This window comes from Corella eumyota, chromosome 2 (genome assembly GCF_963082875.1).
Source record: "Corella eumyota chromosome 2, kaCorEumy4.1, whole genome shotgun sequence".
Taxonomy (NCBI): domain Eukaryota; kingdom Metazoa; phylum Chordata; class Ascidiacea; order Phlebobranchia; family Corellidae; genus Corella; species Corella eumyota.
The window spans coordinates 5,919,970-5,941,979 of record NC_137491.1 but is presented as its reverse complement, the minus strand read 5'-3'; the positions used below and the strand labels follow the sequence as shown (position 1 = coordinate 5,941,979).

The 22,010-nt window shown below is 34.8% G+C and overlaps 1 protein-coding gene across 1 annotated transcript in view; it reads left to right on the top strand.

The window, feature by feature from the left end:
* The window catches only part of LOC145741754 (uncharacterized), a 41,749-nt gene continuing 19,739 nt past the window's right edge, over positions 1-22,010 (top strand). Inside the window, exons 1-63 of the mRNA XM_082559403.1 lie at positions 1-222; positions 684-774; positions 1,868-2,037; positions 3,020-3,154; positions 3,610-3,757; positions 4,351-4,459; positions 4,623-4,943; positions 5,029-5,146; positions 5,244-5,483; positions 5,670-5,828; positions 5,925-6,069; positions 6,221-6,356; positions 6,496-6,697; positions 6,820-6,955; positions 7,030-7,155; positions 7,634-7,831; positions 8,019-8,141; positions 8,233-8,314; positions 8,414-8,641; positions 8,733-8,887; positions 8,964-9,157; positions 9,295-9,484; positions 9,609-9,730; positions 9,849-10,020; positions 10,104-10,256; positions 10,333-10,518; positions 10,659-10,817; positions 10,909-11,091; positions 11,231-11,319; positions 11,422-11,601; positions 11,799-11,985; positions 12,099-12,292; positions 12,375-12,522; positions 12,619-12,785; positions 12,913-13,108; positions 13,228-13,383; positions 13,502-13,672; positions 13,825-13,989; positions 14,114-14,281; positions 14,439-14,486; positions 15,000-15,269; positions 15,388-15,552; positions 15,646-15,786; positions 15,946-16,146; positions 16,263-16,466; positions 16,604-16,741; positions 16,859-16,977; positions 17,067-17,200; positions 17,285-17,493; positions 18,304-18,513; positions 18,584-18,768; positions 18,873-19,044; positions 19,133-19,331; positions 19,403-19,539; positions 19,728-19,775; positions 19,989-20,140; positions 20,229-20,329; positions 20,450-20,625; positions 20,738-20,977; positions 21,095-21,256; positions 21,340-21,513; positions 21,585-21,752; positions 21,838-22,005. Of these exons, the coding sequence (XP_082415529.1) occupies positions 702-774; positions 1,868-2,037; positions 3,020-3,154; positions 3,610-3,757; positions 4,351-4,459; positions 4,623-4,943; positions 5,029-5,146; positions 5,244-5,483; positions 5,670-5,828; positions 5,925-6,069; positions 6,221-6,356; positions 6,496-6,697; positions 6,820-6,955; positions 7,030-7,155; positions 7,634-7,831; positions 8,019-8,141; positions 8,233-8,314; positions 8,414-8,641; positions 8,733-8,887; positions 8,964-9,157; positions 9,295-9,484; positions 9,609-9,730; positions 9,849-10,020; positions 10,104-10,256; positions 10,333-10,518; positions 10,659-10,817; positions 10,909-11,091; positions 11,231-11,319; positions 11,422-11,601; positions 11,799-11,985; positions 12,099-12,292; positions 12,375-12,522; positions 12,619-12,785; positions 12,913-13,108; positions 13,228-13,383; positions 13,502-13,672; positions 13,825-13,989; positions 14,114-14,281; positions 14,439-14,486; positions 15,000-15,269; positions 15,388-15,552; positions 15,646-15,786; positions 15,946-16,146; positions 16,263-16,466; positions 16,604-16,741; positions 16,859-16,977; positions 17,067-17,200; positions 17,285-17,493; positions 18,304-18,513; positions 18,584-18,768; positions 18,873-19,044; positions 19,133-19,331; positions 19,403-19,539; positions 19,728-19,775; positions 19,989-20,140; positions 20,229-20,329; positions 20,450-20,625; positions 20,738-20,977; positions 21,095-21,256; positions 21,340-21,513; positions 21,585-21,752; positions 21,838-22,005 (10,105 nt within the window). The 5' untranslated portion in view covers positions 1-222; positions 684-701. The remainder of the gene's footprint in view (positions 223-683; positions 775-1,867; positions 2,038-3,019; positions 3,155-3,609; positions 3,758-4,350; positions 4,460-4,622; positions 4,944-5,028; positions 5,147-5,243; positions 5,484-5,669; positions 5,829-5,924; positions 6,070-6,220; positions 6,357-6,495; positions 6,698-6,819; positions 6,956-7,029; positions 7,156-7,633; positions 7,832-8,018; positions 8,142-8,232; positions 8,315-8,413; positions 8,642-8,732; positions 8,888-8,963; positions 9,158-9,294; positions 9,485-9,608; positions 9,731-9,848; positions 10,021-10,103; positions 10,257-10,332; positions 10,519-10,658; positions 10,818-10,908; positions 11,092-11,230; positions 11,320-11,421; positions 11,602-11,798; positions 11,986-12,098; positions 12,293-12,374; positions 12,523-12,618; positions 12,786-12,912; positions 13,109-13,227; positions 13,384-13,501; positions 13,673-13,824; positions 13,990-14,113; positions 14,282-14,438; positions 14,487-14,999; positions 15,270-15,387; positions 15,553-15,645; positions 15,787-15,945; positions 16,147-16,262; positions 16,467-16,603; positions 16,742-16,858; positions 16,978-17,066; positions 17,201-17,284; positions 17,494-18,303; positions 18,514-18,583; positions 18,769-18,872; positions 19,045-19,132; positions 19,332-19,402; positions 19,540-19,727; positions 19,776-19,988; positions 20,141-20,228; positions 20,330-20,449; positions 20,626-20,737; positions 20,978-21,094; positions 21,257-21,339; positions 21,514-21,584; positions 21,753-21,837; positions 22,006-22,010) is intronic.

Genomic DNA, 22,010 nt, shown 5'->3' with positions numbered 1-22,010 from the left:
GTAGGTTTTTGGTGTAACTATTTTATTTCTGCTAGTGACACTCAGACCTACTCAAAGACATTTAAAAACCTCTTTTGAAATCGGTGCCTGAATTAGGCCAAAAAAAAATTATAGAGTTAATTGAAGAATAAGTTAATATTTTAATAAGTTAATATTAACCAGGAAAAAGAGGTCCAGGTGTTACCTGGTTTGTAAAGGTAGAAGACATTTCTACAAAACAAAGTAGGTAACATAATTTTATCTTTAAACAGTTTCATTTTATTTTTTTTAATTTTAAAAAGTAAGATGCCTTTTTAATTTTTTTTAATTGTGATTCTTTAGTGATTTTAAAAATTTAAATTGCATAATAGTTATAAAATTTTCAACCTCATAACGTAAACGCTTTTTCAAGTTACATAACACCACTCGAATACCTCATATAGTACAACCACTATAGAAATCTTTCTCTATAGAAATTTCATTTACAAACATTTAGGATAGTAAATAAATATCACCTGGATGCTAATTGTTCACGTTTCTACCGGTAGAAGTAGAAAGAAAGTAAATACCCCGCCTATTTTATTTTTTGCCTACGTCAGAGGTTTACTGAAGTTTTTACTAGTCGATAGGCTTAGCGAACGCTCGTTTACATAAGCCGATTAAAACAAACAAAAATCACGACTTATTTTACACTTATTTTGCAGAATCAACCAACTAAAAACATGACGAACTTGGCGAAATTATGTATTTTTCTTTTGTTTACTTCACTAACATACGGCCAATCCAATACAGATGGTAAGTGTTCATATTGGGATGTTTTAAATTATTCGTTGTTCACGACTTATCATAGCCATGGTATTCAAATTACCAGTTAAGATTTTAGCAAGAACCAAATCATAGTCAAAATATTTAGAGCCGTTAACCAGTATTGTCTATTGTCGTGTCTACGCTTCAATGCGTTTCTATGGTTCGTAATATTTGGAATAGCGAACCGAGTATTTTCGAACTGGTATTGACATTTGCATCCCAAAACCGTACGAAGTTATTGTAAATAGGGATTTAAAATTTCCGCCTATCACGTAATTCGTAAATGTGTTATAATTACGGTATAAGACCACACATAATCACAAGAAATCACATCATAGGAAATTTGCCACCGTCATTACTTTAATTTATCAGTTGGAGAATATATGTTTGTTTAGTCACGTAGCTCTAACAGCAGCTGATAAAGCTGCTAACATTTACTTCGACTGTCAGTGGTAATTAGTTAAAATGACGTCAGATTTCTTAACCCGTCTATTCCCATTGGATTTGCAGCCCAATGAATAGTAAAACCAGAGTGTTTCTCGTTTCTGTGTAGCTCCAGCGGATACTTAAAAGTTGATTTCCGTTTGCTATTTAATTTCGCCCAACAAAAATAAAATCGTTTAGATTTATTTGTAAAATTGATCTTTTTAATTTTGGATTGTTAAAGTCCCCTTTAAGCTTTGTCGAGTGTGTTTTAAGTATTTTATAGTTATTTAACTAAATATATTAGTTAATAAATGTAACACAGTACCCCGACTACATAACCAATGGTTATTTTTATATATTCTAAATTTAATTTGTTTTTTTTAAGCTAGAATTCTGTAACAAATATTTGTCCAACAACGATATTTTTGCAGTAAACTGAAGTGATAAATTGTAATAAAACGATATTTTCGTATTAGTTTTATTCACGATTTAAGCGCCTTATAGGTTAATAGGGACAAACAATAGCTTGTAATATTTAATATTACTGACATTTACGAGCGATTAATATTTAACAAAATAGGTGAATTCTCTTTTATTTTCTTCTATCAATTTTGAATCCGCAATTTTTTCCTGAGCATCATTTATTACGTCACAGATTCGACATCAACCTGCAACATCGGCGGATGGTCTTACTCCGCATCTTCCTCCGGGTCATCATCATATTCCTACTCCTCATCCAGCTCCTCCTCTTCGATTTGCGTCCAAGCTGACTACCCGGAAGACTGCATAACGATTCACCCCGCGTGTCAGTGGTGCGCACAAGAGGTAGGTTGTGACGTCATAATGGTGACGGAATTTTTAAATTAGGACGTTAAAAAATGTAAATCAATGACGTCAGAATTCTTTTAGTAACAATTTTTTTATAGTTAAAAAATAGTTATACTTACATAATAATCGTTAATATATTATTACTGACAACGGATAATATATTCCGGTACAAACTTATAAACAAAGTATGCAAGTAATAAGCTTTTTGTAGCTTATAAGATTTGTTTTGCTATCGATTTGCCGTGGGCATTTGAGGACCTTTCAAACATTGAAACCTCATACACAATTGCCCATATAAATATGTACTTGTTAATACGATATTTCGCGTATCTTTGATCTTGGATTTAATATCAAATAAAGATTGTTCGTTTCGCCAAGCACCGGTTTATATTAGTTAAAAATTCGATAACTTTTTAGGTATGGTAAATGCATTGCCAGGATGGTATGAACGGAATTTGACAAATTCATTAAGTTCATTAAACCGATTTACTAAATCGTTCGATTTGTTTATAAAAACCAGACCACAACAGAGTATTCGATTTATTATTTGTTTAAAATCGAGTACTTTATTAACTTACGTAAAATTATAGCTTTAAGCGAATATTACGGGCTAATAAACCTTGCTACAACAAATTCGTAGTACAAAAGGAATTTACGAGATATATCTGTTGCAATTCCAATGTTATAAAACATAAATGTCAAACGGTTATTGGATACTACTTTTTAGCAATGGTAAACTTTTGAGTTGTCCCAAAAGTCGTTTAAAATAAAACATTTTAATTTAAAAATGGTTTCCTTTTTTGTTGTTACCAGAACGTTCAGTTACATTTTAATTTTGATAAATTACCAGAACTACGTTGCTTGCTTATATAGAATGTATTATCCCAATACAAAACCGCAAATTTTGTTCGTTAAAACAGACTTATTTTATTAACTTTTTTATATCGCAACTGTTTATTAAAACTAAAAATATGTGCAGGACTTCAGCGGCAAAAGATGCAACTTGGAAAGCCAACTGGTCGATCAAAAATGTTCAGATATTCAAAGAATAGTTTCAACTACATCACTTGATCAATCCAACGAAGCAAACCGCTTTAACATACAAGCGGGAAGCGTAAGTATTGTGCAAACCATAACTGTTTAAATAAAACATAACCATTGTTCAAGTTTGTGACCATTTTTTCACGGTACATACACGAAATATCTTTTCAAAGAACGATTTTTTCTTTAAATATATACTCTTTTTTGAACCCTTAGAAGCATGACAATATATTGAATTACCGAAATACCAAAACTGCTTTTTAGCTTATTTGTGATGGTTTGCAACTTCAAAATACTAAAAACAAGTTTTATGGTTCGGTGACCTTTAAATTTTTTAAATTTAAATATACGAAATCGCCAAGTTTTCTTAAAATAAACAATTACCTGAATTAACCAAAGATAACATACCGAGCACGTTGTTTCACTTTAGTAAAACGGGTTATACGAATAAATTTATTCGTAAAACCAGTTAACCTTCACTCTTGAACAAATAATTACACATATTTTTACTTGATGTTTGTGTTTTAGGCAAGAATTCGAGTCGGAGATTCGGTCACCATTCCGTTCCGAGTCAAAGAACCAGCAGTGTACCCGGTTGACTTTTACTACCTTATGGACGTTAGTTACAGTATGAAAGACGATTTAAAGACTGTTCATAAACTTGCCAGTGAACTAAGTAAGTGAACAAAGTTGCGTTGTGTAACTTTTTTTTTCTTATTATTTTACGCATATCAATCATAGTATAACAAGTACTAATTTTAACGGCATTTAACTTATGATCCCTCAACAACCATAAAAATTTCAAACAATTGGCTAAATTTTCTGAAGCTACCGAGCCAAATTTTTCAAGCGGAAAATGTTTACGTCCAAATGCTATGCGTTTTGCTGCAGTTGTTTTGAAAGGTGTACGTGCGCTACTAGTTAAATCTCTAAGCACTAAGAGAGATTGATTAGCGCAAATTGATGGCCAGTTAACTAACCAGTTTAAGGTTAAGTAAAATAAATCTGACGTTTTTTAGCTAACATTTTTGTGACCCTAAAACCAAAATAATTTTCATAGAATTTGTTAATGCTGTGATGAAAGAGACAAAAACAACTAAAACAGAGATTACCATTATGTAAAAATAGTTTAAATCTCTAAAACGAAAGATAACAATCTAGTTACATGAGAACCTTTTAAAAATAAAAAAAGGCTTTAAAGCAAAAACAAGATTTATACTTATGCCCTTTATCATCATCTTGCGGAAATAATGTTCTGTTTTATTTTAGTTGCGACCCTGCAAGAACTTACCCAGGGAGGTCAAGGCAGTGTTAGAATTGGATTTGGAAAATTTGTCGACAAAGTTCAAAGTCCTATGACCCAGATGACAGAATATAAGTAAGTTATGAAAACCTTTTTATTTAAAAAAAGGTAAAACCATCCACAAAAAACCTTTGAAATTATTTTTTTGTGATTTTAAAGTTATTTTAACATAAAGTGGTCTTATTCTATTACTAATTGTGTTATGTTTATATCTATAAGCTATCTTGCTTTCATTTAGATTAAAACATCCATATAACAAAAATACCGATGCTCCTTTCCTGTTTAAAAATGTTGTCGACCTAACGTCCGACATCGAGCTGTTTCTTGACTCAATCAACAACGAAACTGTTTCCGGGAATTTAGATCCGCCGGAGGGAGCCTTAGATGCAATGATGCAAGTAATTCAGTGCCAGGACGTGATAAGGTGGCACGGAAATTCACTCAGGCTTATGATGGTGGCAACTGAGTCGGCGTATCATTACGCCGCAGACGGCGTCGGCTTTTTAGCTGGAATTTCGAAAGCTAACGACGGAAAATGTCATACTGGTGCAGATGGAATGTAAGACATTTTTTTAATCACATGAACAGGTTACTTAAAAAAACTAATTCTATAAACACTTGTTTCACTAAACGATGTTTTATAGATACCGGGGTGCGGAAGATCAGGATTTTCCTACTGTTAACCAAGTAGTAAGAGCCTTGGAGGAAAAATCTATTACCCCAATTTTTGCCATCGGCAGCAGCTATGCTAATTTATATGAAGTATAATTTACAAATATATATCAACTGATTGAAGATTTATAAATTAAAAAGTAATCAAAAAATCATTTTAATAAAATAAAACTTCAAATTGTTTTAGTATGTTTCCAAAAATGTTTTTCGAGGATCTGCGTGGGGAATTTTAAAAGGTGATTCCAGCAACGTTGTGGACCTTGTCAGGCAAGCTTATATGGACATTACCGGCAAGCAAGAATTAGTGACTTCGAACCCTAATGAGAACGTCATCTGTCCATCTTATGTGGCGGTTACCCCAACTGGTGTGACAAGGGATTTAAGTGTACATAATACCTTGATTGAAGGATTAGACTCGGGAAGCAAAGTAAGGGTTTTTTACGAATTTAATATTTTTAAGTAATTTTTTGTATAATACTGATTTTTTCTAAAGTTTAATGCATTGTCTTTTTCATAAACGCTTTTTAAGGCTGGCACTGAGGTGTCCTTTTGCACAACTTTGACGTTTTACTTAAATTGTTCTTTTTTAAGTAAATTAAAATCTTCGTTTCAGGTTTTTTACAACATGTCTCTTTCGGCCAATCGCGACGCATGCGCAGGGAACACGGCATGTGACATCGGTGACGTTGTGGTGAAAACCAGAAGATACGATGATAGATTAACAGTAACTACTTCTGTGATTTCAGCCTTCGGTTGCGCTTCAGAAGTTGTGGTAATGATCAAGCTTTGCCATTTATTTGCATAAATAACAGTTGGGATGTAAACTTTTATAAAAACATAATGACATTTTTAAATTATTAAATTATAGATGGACAGTGCGTCGTGTAATGGCAATGGCAATTTCTCTTGCGGTATTTGTTATTGCAATTCAAGATGGACTGGACCAGCATGTGGTATTTTAGCTGGGGAAGCTGTCGGTTGTTTACCATCCGGTGGTGGATTGGAATGCTCAGGTATACGTTAGAATCATTAAATTAAAGTAGTTCTAATATAGATTTAAAATTAAGATGTTGTTCACTGTCCTAAAATGTCATTTATAGCACATAACTTAAAAGAAATCCAGATCAGGTCAACTATTTTGACCAAATTTAAATCAATTTATAGGAAGAGGTCGATGTTTAAACGACAAATGTCAATGTGATCCTGGTTACAAACATTTTAAATCGAAGATTTACGGAGATTTTTGTGAATGCGACGATTGTCCCAAAAGAGCTGGACTTGTATGTTCCGGAAATGGAGTGTAAGTTACGATATTTATTAATTACTTTTAAAAATAAATCATTTTATTATTTCTTTTTGACGTTGTGCTAAGATGTTATATAATAACATTTGTCGTGAAAATAAGTTGTTATTTGCCTGAATATAACAATTATTTATAGAGCAAGGGTGGATACCTGCTCGTGTTCATGCTCTTGCGCTTCGGAGTGGTCAGGCGACGACTGCGGTTGCGCAAATACAACCGATACCTGTATTGGGCAAAACGGATTAATTTGTTCCGGGTTCGGAGTGTGTCAGTGTGGATCCTGTGTTTGCGGAGAAAGCTTAGGGTACGGTGGACCGACATGCGGGGATTGCTTAGAGGTAACTTTGGCAAATCAAAACTCATGGCAAAGACAATGTATCATAAAATAATAAAGGAGCTTATAGTTTTAGGAAAACTATAAATATAACAATTGGTTTAAAATGTTATTCTTTATATTCAGAATTGTCCGTCGTGTGCAATATTCAAAGATTGTATACAGTGTCGTATACACGGAAGCGGACCACTCAACCAAACCTGCGACAAGGAATGCGCGGATTATACCATCTATGAGAAACCCAAAAATTCAATGAAAGAAGGTTCGCAGCAAACTTATATATAAGTCAAATCACATTTATATTTATTACCTAATAACCGTGTATTTGTTATATAGAGGACATAGACCCACAAACTGGAACGGTGTTGTGCGCTGCTATAGATGACGATGACAACTGCAAGTTTTATTACACTTACCAAGCACATCCGGACGGCGCTAAATTTTATGCAGAGAACGAAAAACGTAAGTCAAAAGCTCCAACACAGCCCACAAATAATCAATATTACTTTACTGATTAAAAAAAACGTTTAGCTGAAAATTAAATAATTAATTTATTGGGGAATTTTCTGTCTTTCTATAACAAGTTTGCGAAAAAAACAGACGCGACAGCATAATAATAAAACGAGACAAAATTTGTTTAACTTAATGCAATGTTGACTAACAGGGGCGAAGGCTAATTTACTTTACACTTCAGAATGTAACCTCAAGTGATGAGTAATAATTTCAAATACATTTTTGTAATAATTCATAATTCATAAATTAAACCTCCTACTCGTTTTTTTATTAGCTTGTGGTTTACGCAGGTTTAAATTTTTTGAAGGTTCAAATTAACAATAACATAATATTTACCGTGTGTCTAGTTTTTTCCGTTTACTGACTTGTAAGAGTTGGGGCTTTTATTCTGTACAATGAAATCAAAATTTTTCTTCGGTTATTTTAGGATGCAAATCGGCTTATTCTCTTCTCATTATCCTGTGGTGCATCTTGCTTTTTCTTCTAATCGGACTAATCCTTCTTTGTTGTTGGAGATGTTGCGTTTACGTCATCGACAAGGAGGAGGCGAAGAATTACAGACTTCGAAACATCGCAATGTTTAGTTCCCCTGCTATGATACCCCTGCTTCCCGCCATGGGTGCTGGTAAGTTTAGGGGGTCAAAATTATAAAGTATGAAGAAAAAGTATAGAAATTTTGTTTTGCTATAAACATTAATTACTTCACCCATAAAAAAGTCAATATACAAATCACTTTCTATGTTTAAAAAATTAAATAAGTTTTACTAAACGAAGTTAGATATTAATACTGATGTCGTTTTTGATTTTTACAGGAAGCGTGATTGAGTTCATTAAAGCGAAATACTTAGTTCGTCGAAGTGCAAAGCTTGCTGTTATTCCTGTCAGAAGAACTTTCATGAAAGGGGAAACTTGTGTGTTATGGCGAACCTACCCAGGTACAGCCTAAAATATGATATCGTAACTATTTTAGACTTGAAAAATGTTAAACTATATTTTTTATATTTCTAACGTTGATTTTTTCTTAAGGTTCTTCGGAAGATAATGACTTCGAAGTGATGAGTAAAGGAGAAGAGGGAACGATATTAAGAAAGCGACAAGCAATCGAAACGTTCGTATTTTAATATATCAATAAAGTTATTTGATAACAAACCGTCTGCCTTATAAATCACATTAAAAAATCCTAATTTTATTAATGCTTTTTTTGTAGACTGACAGTTCAAGGCCGAAATGGCGAAAGTACAATCGAAATCGAACCACTAGAAGGCAGAAATGAGGCAGCAGGTTATAATGGACATTCAGGTGCTTACGCTGGAAAATCGGGAGGTACTAATGGACCTGAACAATTAAATTCAGCTTCGACTATGAGATTTGAACATGTGGATGAAACCGCTCCACTTATTGGTAATGGATTGAATTGGGGAACAGGAGAAATAAAGTAAGTTGAGGTGTTAAGGCAATTAAAAGGCGGCGACATGAAACGTTAGTATAAACATCAAATATTTTATGCACTGTTCAACTTATTTTAGATTTAAAGACAACGACGAATTCTGTAATATTGAGATCCCACTACTAAACGATTTTAATGGAAGAGAAACAACATTCTGGGTAGAACTTTATGGCCAAGAAAAGGGAGTTGCACTTGGTTTAAAGAGAACAAGAATAATCGTTATAAAAGACGAGGGTAAGAAAATTTGTCATTTCAATTGACATATTGCCATAATGAATAAATTTAATAAATATTCAAATTTTATTTACAGAGGCTGGTATTATTGGATTTCCGAAACCAAACTACGTCTTCAAGGAAAATGACGGGGTTGCCATCATTCCAGTTCACCGCACAGTTGGAATGGATGGTCACGTGAGTGTGGCGTGGTTTACACGCGACATTACCGGAGTAAGTGGAAAACATTATATTGGAGGAAGAGGAGTAGTTAACTTTGCAGATGGAGAGGTAAATAGAAAGAACAATGCTACTTTAGCGTGTATGTATTTCACCCGTATTAATCTAAATGGTCGTAATATAAAGATTATGTTGCGTTAAAATTACATAAACGTTCCACATATTCAAATGTTTATATTCTAAAACAGGTTACACAACACATAGAAGTGCCGCTGATACCGGATATCTTATACGACGACAACGAAAAGGCATTTAACATTATGCTTGAAGAACCGAAAGGAGGCGCGTCATTAGATTTAAGCCATTGCATGGTCACTGTACTTGGAGATGAAGAATGTTCTCTTGTTCAATTTCCAAAAGATGCCTATCCGTTTATGGGTTAGTTGTTAATTATAAACTTTGAAAAAAATATGCAATAGAATAACGTATGTATATTGTACTTAGCCAAAGTAATACACTGTACCATATTTTTCAGAATATTAACATCTCAGTTGTTTTTTAGAAAATTGTGGAATAGCAGAAGTGGCAGTGATGCGAACACATAGTACAAAAGGTGTGTCAACGGTGGACTGGTATACTGAAGATGACACCGCTATTGCTGGAAAAGATTACGAGGAATCTAAGGTAGCCAACAATAGATTGGTATACTAGTACTTAATTAACAGCCAACCATACGACACAACTTTCAGATGACAGCAAAATTATTTTCTGGAAAGTTTACAATTTATTTTTACAATTTTAGGGTACTATAACGTTTGCCAATCTTGAGACCGAAACACATATCAGAATTCCTATTATCGACAACGACGTTTACGATGAATCTGGCAGAGCATTTAGAATAGTTTTAGCAGATCCAAGCGAAGGCACAAAGATTACTCACAATGTTGCAACAATTTCAATTATAGAAGATGATGGTAAGTAAACGTTTATAGTAAAGTTCCATAAGTTGCTTAAGCTACCCACGTTTAAAAACTTTTTTGTTGCAACTTATTTTTAGAACCTGGATTGTTTGAATTTGCCAAGACTAGCTGTGTTATGAGGTCAAAGGCAACCCTAGGTCGCCTTACAGTGATACGATCCCTGGGATCTGATGGTCGTGTTACTATACCATGGTGTGTGCATCGAATGGGCGCAAACGAAATACCATATGGTAGGTGAAAGTTTGTAAGATTATAAAAGAGGTAGTAGGGCAGTAGTTTATTTTTATTTGTTTTTTTTTATTAAAGACGTTGGTAATCTTTCTGGTATGCTTTACTTTGAAAATGGGGAAATCAGTAAACATTTGGAAATTGATCTTTCACACACCGAGTCATGTGACAATATGACATTTTACATCGTACTTCAAGACCCAACCGGTGGCGGTAAACTTGGCGCCAAATCTCAGGCCACAGTTACAGTATTTGCAGAACAAGGTAGCTGCCAAATTTTAACAAAGTTTTTAACTTTATATTTTTACGTGATAAAAATTATCAAGTTTTGTGGCAACTTAAAATTAAAAAAGGTTTAAACCGTAAAAAATAAAATTGTAATATTTGGTTTTAAAATTTTTTAGATCTTGGCACTGTCAGTTTTGCACAACAGAGGTTTGATGTATCGGCAACCTCAGGTATGGTCAATCTGCTTGTGTCACGTAAAGGTGACGTCAGTAGTGCTGCCTTTGTCGTTTGCGAAACAGCTGATCAGACCGCTATCAGTGGTACCCATTACAGAGGTAAAAAGATGCAATTAAAAATGATTGATTAAAATGGAAGTTTTTTGTAAATTAAAATGAATTGAAATAAATGGAACCAAATATATTTTAGGTGGAATTATTAGTGTGGTGTTCGATGGCGGAGAGACGGTTAAAGAGGTTGGAATTCCCGTTTATAACGATCCTAATCACGCTGGGCAACTACAATTTGGGGTAACCCTGCGTAGCACGCCTGGTGGCGCCAAAATCGGAGATCCATCCGAAGCAGTAGTTGCAATAACTTGTATCCCAATGAGTGCGTATTTGTAAAACTAGTTTTTAAGAACTTGTTTGTTCAGTTTTGTAATTCCACAAACCTATTTTAAACCAATTTACTTTTGAACATATTAAAGTTTTTTTTTACAATTAAAAACAATGTTTTAAATGTTTTACAGCACCAGTGATACATGCTGGCTTTGCACCACCAGGACCATGTACTGTTGAATTCATTAAATCCAAATATCTTTTCAGAAGAAGTGCAAAAGTAAGAACATATTACTCTAACATAAAGCACATGTTGGCATTTTTTTTAAATCCCATAGTTGTATACCGTTATATTACATAACGTATAATTATTTTACATTAGTATGTTGTAATACCGGTCCACCGATCTTCAAGTGACGGGTCTTGTCTAATTCAATGGGAGGCTACGGGCCCACCAAGCATCATAAGACCGGGTAGTATAATTGAGAGATCACCTGACTCATCGTCGTCTTCTTCTTCAAGTGAAGATGAAGGAAACGAAGGAGAGTGGGGAGAAGGAACTGTAAGTCGTATTTGCAGTCAGATTTTGTTATTGATAACGTTTATTTTAACCTGAAGTGTTTATGTTCAAATTTTTTAAACTTAACAGAAAAGATAAAGTCAGCATTAGATCTTAAAGTCTGAAAGGGATATAGTCTGGAGTGAAGCTTCTTATTAATACCTTGTACTTTTTTTTAAATTGCCTTCTGTACTTTTTAGATTCGATTTGCCGATGGTGAAATATCAACTTCCATCGAACTGTGTTTGGAGTCACGTGATATGTATGTGTCACAAGTAAGCATCCAAGTTTCTCTTCTAGCGCTCGATTGGGAGGAAAGTGGAGGATTAAACGATGAGCTAAGGTTTGGCCTCAAAGACACAGAAGTTGTTATTCTAAACGATATAGGTAAATAGTTTTTTGTAGAAGTTTCAGAAAAGATAAACAAAAAAATTGTTAAATTGTTTTGCGTTTCCTAATTTTCATTTATAATAATATTTTCATTTTTATTTGTTTTATAGATGCTGGTACGCTAGGATTTTCCAAAGCAACATTCTCTTTCAAAGAGAGTGAAGGAACTGTTGTTATTCCAGTCAACAGACTTGGTGGTATGGACGGAATTGTATCCGCAAGATGGCGAACTGTCGACGACACCGCCTTTGAATCACGTGACTATGAGGGTGGTCAAGGCATCATTACTTTTGCAAATAACCAGGTTACTATAAAAAAAGCCACGGCAAAAGTTTAATCATGAAAAGCAATTTTTCTTAGATTTAACAATGTTTTAATTTCTCCAGATTGGAGGCAAGATCGAAATCAAATTGTTGGAAGGTGAAGTGTACGATGACCAGGATGAAAGGAAATTTACCATAGAACTTGATAAGTTTAAAGGAGGAGCTAAGTCTGGAATCCGAAGAACAACAGTCTTCATCATTGGAGACGAAGGTGCCGATCTTATATATATATTATTCATAAAATAATTCGCTAAATAATATCACCATTTATAAATATAATTATGGTGTTGTAATGCTTTTTAAACAGATCGCAGCGTTGTACAATTCAGTAAAGATTCTTATCCAGTAATTGGTAACTCGCTAAGTGTTAGAATACCAGTTTTGCGCACTGGAAGTTTTCACAATCGCGCTATTGTGGTGTGGCGTACTGTCAATGGATCCGCTATTGGTGGTGTCGACTTTAGAAATGCACAGGTAACAAAAAATTAAAAAGGTTGTTTAGTAAATTACCCATTGTATTTTTATACAAAATTAAACTAGGTTCGTAAAATGTCGTCTTTGTAAATAGTAACTTAGGTTAACAGTTTCAATTTTTCCATAGAATGTTATTGTATTTGAACCTGGAGAGACTAGAGATCACATTGAAGTTCAACTAAGTGGAAAAGCAAGTGAAGCAAAGAACTTTAACGTTGAGTTAAGCACCAATGTCGAAGAGGTTGATGCGTACCAGCAAGGTAGAGGAAAGGCAATTCTTGGACCTAACAAAACTGCAACAGTTTCCATTATCAATAGCCAAGGTAACAAAACCTAAAAAAATCGGTTGACTAAAAAAGTAAATGTAAATTTTGCCCGTACTTTAACTTGTTATATTTTATTAATACTTCTTTCTAATGTGGTTTGTATTTTTTTTATGCAGATCCTGGCCAATTCGAATTTGGAAAATCATCGTTCGTGTTTAAGACAACAACTAATGATTTAGGGCTGGTTCCTGTAATAAGGTCAGGGGGCACAGACGGCGAAGTTTCTATACCATGGAGAATAGAATCTTTGGACAAACCATCCCCATTTTCTGGTAAATCAAACTTTTTAAAATTTAAGTTTTGTTTCATCTGGAGAAATTAAAAAAAATTGTGTATTAAAACCTTTAAAACGTATTGTAATGAAACTACAGTAATTTTTTCTTGTTTCAGGTGCTGAAGGTTTTCTTAAATTCAGAGATGGACAAGTTAGTTCAAACATTGAAATTGGGTTGGAAGGTGTACCTTCAGACGTTTTTGTTCTTGTCTTAGTCCCCTCTGATAACGACGGGCCAATGCTAGGTTCAGCAACTAGAGCAACGATCACAATTATTGGAGAAATTGGTAATGTAATATACGAGACAAAATAAGCTAATAAAAATCACGTTAAAACAGTAATTTTGCTGTTCAGTGATTTTAAATCACTATGTTATTGTGGTATAAACTGTGGGATTATTAAAGTCTAATACAATTTTAATTCGATGTTTTGTTGACAGACGAACCCACAATTGAAATGAACAGTACAACGATAACGTTCAAAAACGTAGAGCTCGTACAAATTAAGGTCTTGAGAAAGGGCAACGTGACTGATGCCACATATGTGGGATGGAAAACTTTAGATGGAACCGCAATACACAACAAAAACTTTATTGGAGGGGCTGGTAAGGGAGGTGTTAAAATGAAAACAAATATGGTGAAGCTAACAGCTTACTTTAGCAAAGTCGTAACCCTTAACTGTTTTAAGCTAAGTGTTTTTTAGCTTTATGACACATTTTTTTATAATAGGTAACTTGGTGTTTGATCCTGATGAAACGGAGCGAAATATTTTAATTCCTGTATTAGCCTCGCCCAACGAAAATCCTGCAAACTTTACTGTCCAACTTACTGACGTCAGAGGCACCGGAAAACTGAACGACCAATCACAAACTGAAGTTACGTTAGAACCAGTACCAAGTAAGTAATCCAAAACTGAATGTTTTTTCGTTTAGGCAACATTTAACGGTATAAAATATTATACAAAACCTTTTTTGTAAGTAACATAAATTTCTTAAAAACGATAAACATCCTTCATAAACTTGGTATACATAAAAATAACTTAATCTTGTAAAAGAAATACAAGTTGAAAATGCTTTGCTACAACGGTCAGCCCCAATGGAAGGTAAATTCGCTAATTCACCCACATTTGATTATAATTGGTGCAAAATGCAAAATAATCACATAATGTTAATTTGCTTGCTGTTCGAGCCATCAATACAAAACCCATGTTTCATTTTACACGACTGCTTAATATTTTTTATAATTTATTTGCTTGGGTGTTATAAGTTATAGCAAATAATCATCAAAAGGGTTAAATTTACTTCATTCTTAAAAAATGTAATTGCTTAACGCGCTTATGTTTCAATAAGGTGCTTCCATGTATTAATTTATGTATAAATAAATTGGCAAAACCAATCACTTTAATTTGCATGAAAATATTTTTAATTTAAAAAAAAAACTTTTAGCGATTATTTTTATAATCCTATACTAATTGGTGGCATGTTTGTTTTAAGAATTGCTATAGGAATATATACATTTATTTATTTTTTAAAAAGTATATAAATTTTTGCTCGGTTTAAATCTATAGCAAAAAATTTTAATGTGTCGTAACAATAATGGTTTTGTGACGTAATAGAAACAATTGTGGAATTCCTGAGGAAGAGATATTTGTTCCGGCAGTCACAGGGAAGCTCTCTTATCCCTGTAAGAAGAAGCAACGCGAACGGGATCCTTTCTCTCCGCTGGAACACGGAGCCGATTAAGGATGAGAATGACATGTCGCAACAGGTTCCATCCTTCCGAAGTCGGTCACGAACATCATCGACTTCCTCATCAGATGGTGAGAAAGGGATGACGCAAAAGATGAATATCAATAACGATGACATGGAGATTGATTGGGGGACAGGTTTGAGATTTTTAGCATTTTTCTCTTACTATAAAAATAAAATTTCATAAGTGTAATTGACTTATTAACATATAACATGTTCGGAGATAATCATTTAATGTAACCCTTTCATAATTAGGTACTGTCACTTTTGAGGACGGCGACCACGAGGCAAGTATTGAGATTATACTTTGCCGCGAGATGGCGCATCGTGAAAGCAACTTCCGCATAGAATTGACTGATTCCCACGATCACGTGACGCTGGCAGTGCCGACCACAATGGTTACGGTTATTCGAGATAAAGGTAAACAAAGAAAATTCTTGAAATTTGTAGGTAAAGTTATTTCACCAGTAAAGCAGAAATTGTTAAAAACTTAACACTCTTACGTATTTACAGACCCTGGAATGCTTGGATTTGCCAGTCCACGCTACAACTTTTCCTGCAGTGAATCTCAACTGGTTATACCTGTACACAGAAGTTCGGGCGCAGATGGAACGGTTGCTGTTCCTTGGTTTACAAGAGATGCTACAGCTGTCGGTAAGAAACAACAAAATTGCATTTTTAAGACCATAACCTTATGTAATCGGCATGTATAAAAAATCTTAACTTAACAATTTCTATGTACGCGCTTCCAGTCAATCAGAGAACCAAGTATTTCAAGTTTGAGCTGAATGTAAAACAAATATTCTGTTTCAGGTGGAATGCATTACATTCCCGCTGATGGAAACTTAGTTTTTGGAGATGGTGAAGTTTTGAAGAAAATATCTGTCCCTATGCCTAAGCGAGTTGGGTATTTTGACGAGGATGAAGTTGCGTTTAAGTTATGTTTGGGTGAACCAACTGGCGGCGCTGCACTTAGCGTTTATGAAGCCCACGTGGTCTTACAGAACGACATTGGTAAGTTTGACGACATTTTAGCGTATTTAAAAACAAGAATTTTCTTTTAAAGAGGCAATCCACTTTTGTAAATGCTTATATTCCTTTTTTATGACGTCCTTATTTTATTATTTTAGTTCCGGCGCAAATCACTTTCAAGAAACCGGAAATCACGTGTTCTCAATCGAGCGGTTCGCTGCGCGTCCCAGTCCAGCGCACCAAAGACGCAAACGGAATTGTTGCGTTGTCATGGCAGTCACGTGGTCTTCCTGGCAAGCCGAAGTCACGGTACGCTGGTCTTGCGGGAACATTAGTGTTCGATGATGGAGAAGAAGATAAAGGTAAAATTTGCCCATATTTGCAAAACATTTTTTAAAGTAACAACCCCAAACTCTATTTTCAACCGCTGAAACAAACAAAATTAAAACGACTTAAAAAAAGCTTTAATTATGGCATCATAATTTTTTATTTTTTCCAGAAATCGTGATGAAGTTACCAGTTCAAGTCCAGCCAACAAACATGGACAGTTTTATCATCGACCTTGAGCAACCCACCAGCGGCCGCGCAACGTTAGGGGATTACCCACAGTGTACAGCTAAAGTAGACAACGACATCAGTAAGTAACTGCTTTATAATGTGGAAAATATATGACGTCACTCTGCTTGATGTAGTATTTAAAGCACGAAAAAATCATTTTATTTAATCGACTTTAATTTTTGCCGTGTACTTTTAGTTCCGGGAGTTTTTACCCTACAAAAACAACACTACACATTTAAACAGAGTACTGGTCGTGACGTCATCAAAGTGTTACGTCATAACGGAACAAAGGGAGCAGTGTCACTTCCGTGGAAGGTAAATTTTATTGCATAAATGCATTTTAAATTAAGGTCTTTACTTTGGGTGAATAACTAACTATTGTCGCATTTTTGTCACGTGACCAGGTTCTTCCCGAAAACGAAGACTCGCCACCGTCACCGATGCACGACCTTCACGGTTCGGTAGACTTCGACGACGGACAATCAGAAGCTGACGTCATACTTAGATTTCCCGAAGACACAGATGAAGATCAAGAGAAGTATTTTTTTTTAAATAATTTAAAATAAATTTTAAACAATAGAAAAACGACGTTTATCTATTTTAACAAAATTTATTTTTTCAGTTTTGTGTTCGTGTTATTGCCACCCGACGGCCGTGCTCAACTAGATGAACCCTACAGAGCCAACTTGGTGCTTAACAACGACCTAAAATGTGAAATTAGCTTTCCAAAATCAGTGTATGACGTCAGAGGTGACGTAGACACATTTTTGGTTCCCGTAGTAAGGGATGGTCCCAAAGGAAGACCGGCAGCGGTTGAATATAAAACCATCGGTAAAACACTTAATTTAATTTATTTGAAACATGTTATGTTATATATTACTTTATAAATACAGGTTTGGCGTTAAGTATTTTGACTACCCCACTGAATTATTAAAATGTAAGCAATACAAAAATTTCACAAAGTTTAAACATTTAGTAAATCTATAAACCGAGAGTTGTCACAACACAATTGTTTCAAACCAATCGCAAATCTTAAAACTTGTAAACGTTTCTCTCGCAATTTACGCAAATAATTTCGCCCCGAAAATTTATACTACACTCTGCACTGACCACAAACATTTCTACACAAATACTATTAGGCATAAAAAAACAGTAATGACATACCTTTAATTTCTTTTCCAGTTTGTTGCTCATAAACACAGCTATCTTATCTACACCATATATTTTGATAGTCGGTTAGAATGAACCAAACTTTTAACAACAAATTCATATATCTAAAAATTTTGCTATAATCCTAGCTTTAAAAACAAAACCATAATTACAAACTTATTATTATAGTATTGCCTAACTTTTTAATAGCAAATTTAAATATTAGTTTACACACTAACTTTACAAAACATTCTTTTATAAAAGGCAGATACTCTTATTTAGCAACTGGCCAAGTCAAGACTAAACGTTAAAATCAAACAGGTGCAAAAATTACGCACGCGCATAAACACACACGCGCACACGCACACGAACATACACACAACACAAATTAACCGCTAACTTGAAATTCTAAAATATCACTAACTCCGTAATTTTAAAATAAATTAAACGCTTTGTCATTTTATACAATGATTTTATTTTTTGCATGTTCAGATGACACTGCCGTGGATTGCCAGCATTACATCGGAGGTGAAGGCATACTAAGTTTCGAATCGGGTGAAAATAAGAAGGACATTCTTGTTCCTGTTATGAATGATCCCAACGGTGGTCGCGTGACGTTTAGAGTTAAGCTCTGCAGCATCACGGGACCAGCTGAATTAGGAGCGAACGAGATGACGACAGTCAACATTGATAATGTCACAGGTAAGTTTGATCGAACAAAAACTAGATTTTAACATAACAAAGTTTATTTTAAAACTTTACATTTTTAAAGGTGCCGGTTACCTTGAAATGATGACGTCAGAGATGGTCGTAAAACAGACCAGTAACGTTATTCAAGTGATTGTTGTGCGGAAGAAGGGAAAGAAGGGTGCAGTAGATGTACCCTGGTTTGTTGAACGTGCGACACCTTGTGCTACAGGACAGAAACCTGACGACTATGAAGACTTAGGCGGAACGGTATAAAACACATTTATTTTTTAAACTAAATATAAAATAACAAGATGTATGTTTAATACTTATTATAAGTCCTGAATATAAAAAATTGTAATTTTTTATTTTAGCTTAATTTCTTGGATGGAGAAAGTGAAAAAACACTGGAAATCCCCTTATGTGATAAGCCCCAAGATGATGACGTAACGGCCATCGACGTCACTTTACTGACCCCAACGTCAGGAGCAGGAATTGGCCTAGGAGAGGTCACATCTACAAGATGTGTTATCGAAAACGATTTGGGTAAGTGGTTAAATTTTGGGATTATCCAAGCTCAATGTAGGTTAAATGTTAAGATTAAGTTTTTTAACTATTGCTTTAATGATTTTAGACGGGGGAGACGTTGAATTTGAGCACGAGAGAGTTGAAGTTTTTGGAACAGATGGCGAAGCTCATATACCAGTCGTGCGTGCAGGTGCGTGCAACCATGCATGTCAGGTCACGTGGGAGGCGAACGACGACACAGCATTGCGTGGAAAACATTACAGAGCAGGAAAGGGAAATCTTTCTTTCGCTCCAAATGAAACAAAGTATGTTTTTACCCATATTTGGAACATTTGAAAAATACATCTTTCTATCTTAAACTTTTTATCCGTTATAGGAAAGATATTGTTATTCCAATCGTTAACGATGCCTCTGGTGACGTCATGTTCTTTGACGTTGCTTTGACGTCAGTTAAGGGTGGTACTAAGTTGGGAGCAGCCAATAAGACGCAAGTGTTAATTGATCACGTCAAAGGTAATTTGGGTGATTGTTGAGTTTTTTAGAATTTTGTTGTGGCATCGTATTTCATATGCATCTCATGCACGTGTTTTTTTATTTTTTTTTATATTTCATTAAAGTAAGATAGTTAAGCACTTGTGTATCAATATCATATGGCTAGCACGTAGGTTTTATTTCATGCTTGGTTTTTATTGCACGTATAGAAATGATGCAAGAATTTGAAATTATGCAAGAAGCTACTCCGCCCAATTGTAAGTAAAGTTATTTGTGATTTTTTGATTTTATTGCTTTTGTTTTAATGCATGTTTGCGTTAAAAGTATAGTGAATGATAAGGTTTCATATTGTAACAGATAGCCACCCATTAGCTTTGCCATAAGCTTTAACCAACCACGATATTTAAATCGTTTTATTTCTTATAAATTGACGTATTAAAAACACGTTCTAAAATGTTTGTATCTCACAGTCCACGGAGAAATCGGATTTGTGGATTCTGACGCCGATGCTAAACAAAGCAATGGAGAAATTGTTCTAGCTGTGCAACGAAGAACTGGTAACCGCGGTCGGGTTGTGGTACCTTGGAGCATTGAAGATGCACCCGAAAATTCACCGTACAAGGTTAGTGTTTTTCTCAAAAAAATTTAAGTATAAAAATGTAGGCCATACATCTTTGATAACGAAATTATTATTTTTTTTTGTTTTAAAGGATTTACACGGCCAGGAAACGTTTAAAGATGGCGAGGAAGAAAGTCACATTCATATTGAGACACCCAGTCTTCCTCAGGCAAACGAAGATGAAGCATTTACGTATGTTACAATGACGTCGTCGCAATGTTTTATTTTGTTTAAATTTTATTGCAGTAAATGTAGTAGCAAGCCTTAAATAATAGTATGACCAAATATATAGTAATTACCATGACGTCATAGGGTTGTGCTTGGTGAGCCAACGGGAGGAGCGATGCTCTGTGGCGACACGAGATGTGACGTGGTGGTTTACAACGACGTGGTGCCCGGGGTAATATCATTTGGAGACAACGAAGTTAAAGTTAAGCAATCGGAGGAATCACTTAAAATACCAATCAACCGATCGCAACGAACTGAAGGCACGTGCTAGTGTTAAGTGTCTATAAAGATTCTAAACAGTTTTCCGGACATACATAGGACGGGTTTAATGCTTTTTAGCTATCAATAACTGAATATATTTTTATTTAACAGGTAAAGTCCGTGTGCCGTGGAAGACAATATGTAAGGACCCCGAGTCTCCGTTTGCTAATTTCTCGGGAATTGAAACGTTCGAAGACGGCGAAGACATATCACACATTAATCTCAAAATTCCACAATTTCCGCGTGAGGAGAAAGTCGACCGATTTGACGTCATGCTTTCTCCCCCGAAATCAGTTGAATCTGTTCTAGGGGATATGGCGTCATGTTTGGTTGCAATTGAGAATGATATAGGTATAGAAGATCTTAATAAAATAAGACACTTGTTTTAAAAAATTTATTCAAATTTAGGTAAATTAACTCACTATCTAAAATACCCATACGAAATATTTGAAATTTATTTTTACCCAGCACCCGCATTGATTAAATTTGAAACCACAACACAAGAAGCGTTACAGAGCAATGGCATTTTAAAATTAAAGATAAATAGGGAACAACAAAAAGAGGGAAGAGTTATCGTTCCGTGGAAGATTGTAACTGACAGTCCAGATTCAGTTTATTGTGACACTTCAGGTACTATTTAGTTAAACATTTAAATGAATAGGTTTCTTATTATATAAATTGTGTTTTTCTATGCTACATTTAATTTGTTTAAGGTGAAACTATTCTTGAAAGCGGAGATGACCACGGTCATGCTGAAATAAATCTGCCACAACTTCCACTTACAAACGATCAGGAGAAAATAACAGTTATTCTGGAACCTCCAGTGGGCGCTCCAGCCACCTTGGGTGACGATGGGTTATGTGCCGTCAATGTTATTCATGATATAGGTATTTTTTTACATAACAATTTTTTTATAATAGATTACAAGCTTTAATTAATAACGTAAATATATTTAAAGGTGAGGGACTTATTGAAATGAGGTCTCGCGACGTTTCATGCCCAAGTGAAAACGGCGAAGCTCTAGTAGCTGTTGTTAGAAAACTTGGACAAGATTTTCCTGCTGAAATTACGTGGGAAACGGCAGATGACGACGCATTGCTAGGACAACACTACGAAGCTGAGAAAGGTAATTTTAAAAGTTGCATAAAATTTAACAAAACTTTTCTTTTTAAACAGACCTCCTTAAATTTCGTTTAACTTTTTGTGAATAGGCAAGCTTAAGTTCAAGCCCGGAGAAATGGAAAGAAGCATCCACATTCCTCTTCTAAACGATCCAACAGGAGAAGATCGTCACTTCTTTGTTCGGCTTTGTGACGTCAAGGGTCGTGATCGTGTCGGTGACGTTAAAGAATGCAGAGTAAAAATTGAAAATGACCCAAGTAAG